We start from the raw sequence: 5,667 nt of genomic DNA, 5'->3' as shown, positions 1-5,667 counted from the left end.
TTAGAGGTCATATCAACATTTTACATAAATAATCTTTATTATGACAATGAATCATCAATTAACATAATTATTTTACGGTGAACAGTACTCCCCACACTATCGGGACTAAAAATAAAATGCTAAACTCTGATTACTGGAGTTATGAGTGAGCTGCAGAAATATTTCAGGGTACTAATTAAAAAAGTGAGGAAAACCCATAATTGATTATATCAAAGCAAGTGCTCTATTATGCCACGAACTTCAAAAAGACACAAGGTCCTATTCACTTGCATTAAATGATGTCTAAATTTTAAATCGGTTGTCATGATAATGTGAGCTTCCGATAAAATACTCAAACCAGACACTGAAATAATGTATCATATTGGTCCATAAATAGTTCACCAAAGTTACCATTCATAATTCTTATCGGGACACAACAAGTGTAGTGTTCGGATTTCTTCTGTAGTATCGTTTTGTATGTTAAGCCCATATACTTTATTCTAGCTACTGGCCAAGCCAATTCACCAATACATCATGAGTCATATTTTGATCTTGTTAATTATTCGCTTATTAACCTTGACTACTTTTTTATATGAGCGTATGTAATGCATACTTAGTATCTCATTCGTCATATGTCTGTCATTCATTTTTGCATGATTATAAATGTTGATTAACGCTTGCTTAAAATGAGTTGGCTTCCCCGCCATCTCCAATACGTTTCATGTATGCTTCGCTCGCTAACATTTGCTCATGTGCTCATAACTTTCTGGTCTGCATCATTTATCAATATTAATGTAGTTGCCGCTTCTCTTTGCCTTCTGATATTATGCACCGTTAAGACTTGCATTATAACGGTTATCGAGGTGAACTATGAACGAAGCACGGCACTACACAATTGGCGACCCCGACTTACGAAAGCGAGGCGAAGTTGGTAACTTCAACGTACGAACTCACAACACTTCATATATGGCTCATAGCTTCTCCTGTAGACCTCGATCTTGATTGCTTGTTATTGACCTTTAACCTGTCATTGAACTCTACAAACCTTGTCATCTGAAAATTAAAGTTTTATACTATTTTCGACTCGAACTGTCGGTACTTAGTTTGGAAAATGAATTTCGTCCGAAGTATCGGGAGTTTAAAGATTCATCAATAGAACAAGCACAGCTTCTATCAAAATATTACTCTATATTATTCATCCCATTATTCAACTAGATATTTTTGGATGTTTTATTTATTCTGAATTTTTTTAACAAAGATTAGTATCAGCCAGAGAACTAATGAACATCAAGGATTTACTTCAATATATAATAATATTCATATGCATATATGAGGATGTTATTGGAAATAGCATTGTTCACTTATATGTGTTGTTCTGGTTCGCAATATGGGGATTTCTAAAACTGAAAACCAAGGAATAATAGACCATACTGCTCATGTTTGAAGCAACATAGGATCAAACCTAGAACAAAAAGCCATAATGAGAGAACTCTACGACTGAACTACTGATTGTTAATCCATGGTTCTAAATAAACATGCGTAGAGGCTATTATTCACTGCTATCAATAAGGATCTATCTCGGTCTCGACACAGTCAACTCTGGATGTTAAGTTGAGAAATCTGCCTTGGAGAAAGTCTAATAATTTAGTGATCATTCTTAGGTCGACTATTCATACCATAATTGAAGTAAAACCGGAAGATTAATGGTTCAATCCATTGTTCATTGAGAGATATCCGTAGCTAAACAATAAATTGTAGACATATACATCTATTACTACCTAATTTTTGAAGGTTTTCCAGCATATTTGTTTGATCTTATTAAGTTCAGTGTTTCGAAAACCAACCAATCACACAAACAAAAGTTATATAACATGACCACTGATGGAAGTCTTTGATGTGCTAAGAAAATCACCAATTTAGGGTATAAAAGTTGTACTTATTTTAAAGGTGTATTGCCTGTTACATTTCTAATATTGTTCTACAAAGTGAGAGACAAACGCATAGGAACACCACTTAAACTGATGACGTATCTAATACTGATGAATAAGATTTGCGTAATTACATATGTTACTTCACAAACAAAGAAGACCAGTGATAAAAAGTTATGTGTAAAATAGATAATTTTATTTGTGGGTTGTCTAATGAAAACCCCATTCTCACTTATACATCAATGACATAATTTTCATAAAGACGTCTAACTACTGATAAGTAGTGTAAAACGACAAGATAAATAATTCAGGTTAATGGTCAGTAATTTTCACCATATATACTCGAATGATAGATAAATATACGGAAATTTCTGTGACAAAGTGAGCTAATCAAATTCTCCATCGTCAACTGTTGCATCTTGATATTGTTGATATTCACTTACCAAATCATTCATATTTGATTCAGCCTCAGTAAATTCCATCTCATCCATACCTTCACCTGTATACCAATGTAAAAACGCTTTACGACGGAACATTGCAGTAAACTGTTCAGAAACACGTTTAAACAACTCTTGAATAGCCGTACTATTACCAATAAAAGTCACTGACATCTTCAAACCACGAGGAGGAATATCACATACTGCAGTCTTCACATTATTCGGAATCCACTCGACAAAGTAACTCGAATTCTTATTCTGCACATTCAACATCTGCTCATCCACCTCCTTCATTGACATACGACCACGGAAGATCGCGGCCACTGTCAAATAACGACCATGACGAGGATCACAGGCAGCCATCATATTCTTCGCATCGAACATTTGTTGTGTCAGTTCAGGCACAGTTAATGAGCGATACTGTTGACTGCCACGACTTGTCAATGGAGCGAATCCTGGCATGAAGAAATGCAGTCGAGGGAATGGGACCATATTCACTGCCAGTTTCCGTAGATCAGCATTCAGTTGTCCAGGGAATCTGAGACAGGTGGTCACTCCAGACATGGTTGCACTGACCAAGTGATTTAGATCTCCATAAGTGGGGTTAGTTAACTTGAGTGTTCTGAAGCATATGTCATAGAGTGCTTCGTTGTCGATGCAGAAAGTTTCATCAGTGTTCTCAACAAGTTGATGTACAGAGAGCGTAGCATTGTATGGCTCGACTACAGTATCTGAGACCTTGAAAAGCAAGAAAAAATGTTTACTATTTTTCCAAAGTCATATAAATTATCTTCTTTAAAAAATACACTTTTTAAAAATTAAAATAGTTTCTGCAATGTTCACTGGTCATCGCCAGTATCAATCAGAGTTTTCATGTGGCTTGTTTTAATAATTAATATTTCGAAATAAAAATATTGCATTGGATACTACTTGTTCATTATCTTGGATATGAAACGCATCATCAATCTGTTGGTTTATGTAATCCCTTAGAAGAAGGTTATACTAAGTGGTCAGTAAGCACTTTATAAATCACGAATAATTTCGTGACTTTAAATTAATGAAGGTAAATGGCTTTAGTAATACACTCATATATGTGTAATAAACGTTTCTAAAATTTAATTTATTCGAATCCGGTTCATTGGAATAGTTTATCATCCAGCATGTATTGATGATTTTAATGACTAAAGCATATGTGTTTAATTTCGTTTTCCTATATAGCTCAACTAAACTGGCTATTAGTCAGATAGTGAAAATAAATACTCTCATATGAAACTCCTTTTAGGATAAAGTTTACAAATTTAAGGACTTTCCCATTTGTTGGGAGAAATGGACAATTGTTAATGAAAGATAAGCTACCGAGATGAAAAGTTTTATTTAGGAATGTCCACTAGAATATTATTTCGTTGGTTAATAAACTTATAACTACAATACTATTATTCTAATGGTCTTAATTTTTCATATCGCTGAGATTCAGGGTTGAGTCTGATCAGTATCTAATGACACGTTGAATGTTTTTATAATCCTTATAGTTACATTTGGTTACATTATTAGTGTTAAGTCTAATGATAACTGTATAACGAAAATTTTATGTACAAAGTATTGAACATCGACATGCCAAAATGAATTATTCATTTACTTTTGGTGACGGAACAACTGAAAAGGTGTTCATTATTCGATCAGGATACTCTTCACGAATTTTAGAAATCAACAGTGTTCCCAAACCTGAACCAGTTCCACCACCAAGTGAATGAGTCAATTGAAAACCTTGAAGAGAATCCGTGTTCTCTGCCTCCTTACGCATCACATCTAATACTGAATCCACAAGTTCAGCACCTTCAGTATAATGACCTTTAGCCCAGTTGTTTCCTGCACCACTTTGTCCGAATACAAAGTTATCTGGACGAAAAAGTTGACCAAAAGGACCTGCACGAACACTATCCATTGTTCCTGGTTCCAAGTCTACTAATATTGCGCGTGGAACGTATTTTCCTCCCATTGCTTCGTTATAGTAAACGTTAATCCTTTCCAGCTGGAGATCTGAATCACCATGATATGCTCCTGTTGGATCGATCCCATGTTCATCAGAAATCACTTCCCAAAACTGGAAATAGTAAGCACTATAATAATTTACATAAACAATGGATATTTATTTAAAAATATGATTATTTTCCTGACATAGATTCTTGATTTATTTCATTATGCAATCATTCTACTGATAAAGTAATTTGGATATGGAGACAAGAAAATCTGATATAACAGTTATTTGGATTCAAAATAATCGTCATCATACTTTTCATCAACACTAAAAACAAATGAAACAATACGATGATAAACGTGAAATAAATCAGTGTTCATTGATCAGCCCGTTTATTTTGAGCTAACAAATAAGTCATAAACAGGTTCTCTATAGTTGCATTTATCTATGTAGAGCTACAATGCGTGCGTGAGAATTAATGTTAATACCCGGCTATTAAGCCTGACGTGGATGCAGTGTGATCTGAACATAAAGGTGCATCCAGGAAATTGTTTCTTGCTTGCATGCATTTTAAAGTTTAATTCAGGAAAGCTTTTCTAGCTTGAGAGCCCATAACAACTCATAACCCATAACGAATTTATCCACTTTGAAAGAGATGTAGATAAATTTGTATAAGTACACAAAATTTTTTAAAAAAAATGTAGTTTATCTTGAAGAATTTTTTAAATAACACCTACCTTAGATCCAATTTGATTACCACATTGTCCAACTTGTAGATGAACAATTTCACGCATTTTATAATGAACAATCCCAATTTATTTGTCAGTTAATTACTTTTGATCTACTAATAATATCCTTTTTATATATATTTTAAATGTGTGTGCTTTATAGTTAATCTTTGTGTGTCCTGGTATCAAACCAACTCCGCCATTTACAATTGGTAGACTTATTTATTTTCAAAGTTGATTTAATTAAAGTGTTATAGTGAATGACACAACGAATCCTATTGGTTAAGTTCAAAGCTTCTACCCAAAAGAAGAAGAATATTATTCAAGAAAACTAAGAAGACAGGTCTTGTGACATTAAGAAGAAACTTAATGAGATAACATGTAATCATTATGGTCCACTAAAGAACGCCCTCGTTTTGTATGTTGTTTCTGATACTAAAGGTATTGTTTGTAGACTGACGATCTTTAGCGCTCTATTCTCTGTTCAGAAGATCAAATCAACCTGTTTTATCAGTTATTAAAATAGATAGTTATTTAGGTACTTAGTATTGAAACAATAACATTCATATTCAGGAACAATCTATTAAACTTTAGTTTGGTTTCAGGTGGAAAGAATTTAT

General features: G+C 33.7%; 1 protein-coding gene across 1 annotated transcript; it reads right to left on the bottom strand.

The window, feature by feature from the left end:
* Positions 1-2,087: 2,087 nt before the first annotated feature.
* Smp_079960 (putative tubulin beta chain) lies at positions 2,088-5,151 on the bottom strand. Its single transcript, XM_018789082.1, has 3 exons — positions 5,057-5,151; positions 3,981-4,445; positions 2,088-3,082 (listed from the first exon to the last, which is right to left on the bottom strand). Exons 1-3 carry the CDS (start codon positions 5,111-5,113, stop codon positions 2,294-2,296), a joined length of 1,311 nt encoding a protein of 436 aa, XP_018654561.1. The 5' UTR covers positions 5,114-5,151; the 3' UTR covers positions 2,088-2,293.
* Positions 5,152-5,667: the final 516 nt, after the last annotated feature.

The sequence above is a fragment of the Schistosoma mansoni genome, chromosome W (assembly GCF_000237925.1).
Source record: "Schistosoma mansoni strain Puerto Rico chromosome W, complete genome".
NCBI lineage: Eukaryota > Metazoa > Platyhelminthes > Trematoda > Strigeidida > Schistosomatidae > Schistosoma > Schistosoma mansoni.
This window is presented reverse-complemented; position numbering and strand designations above follow the sequence as displayed.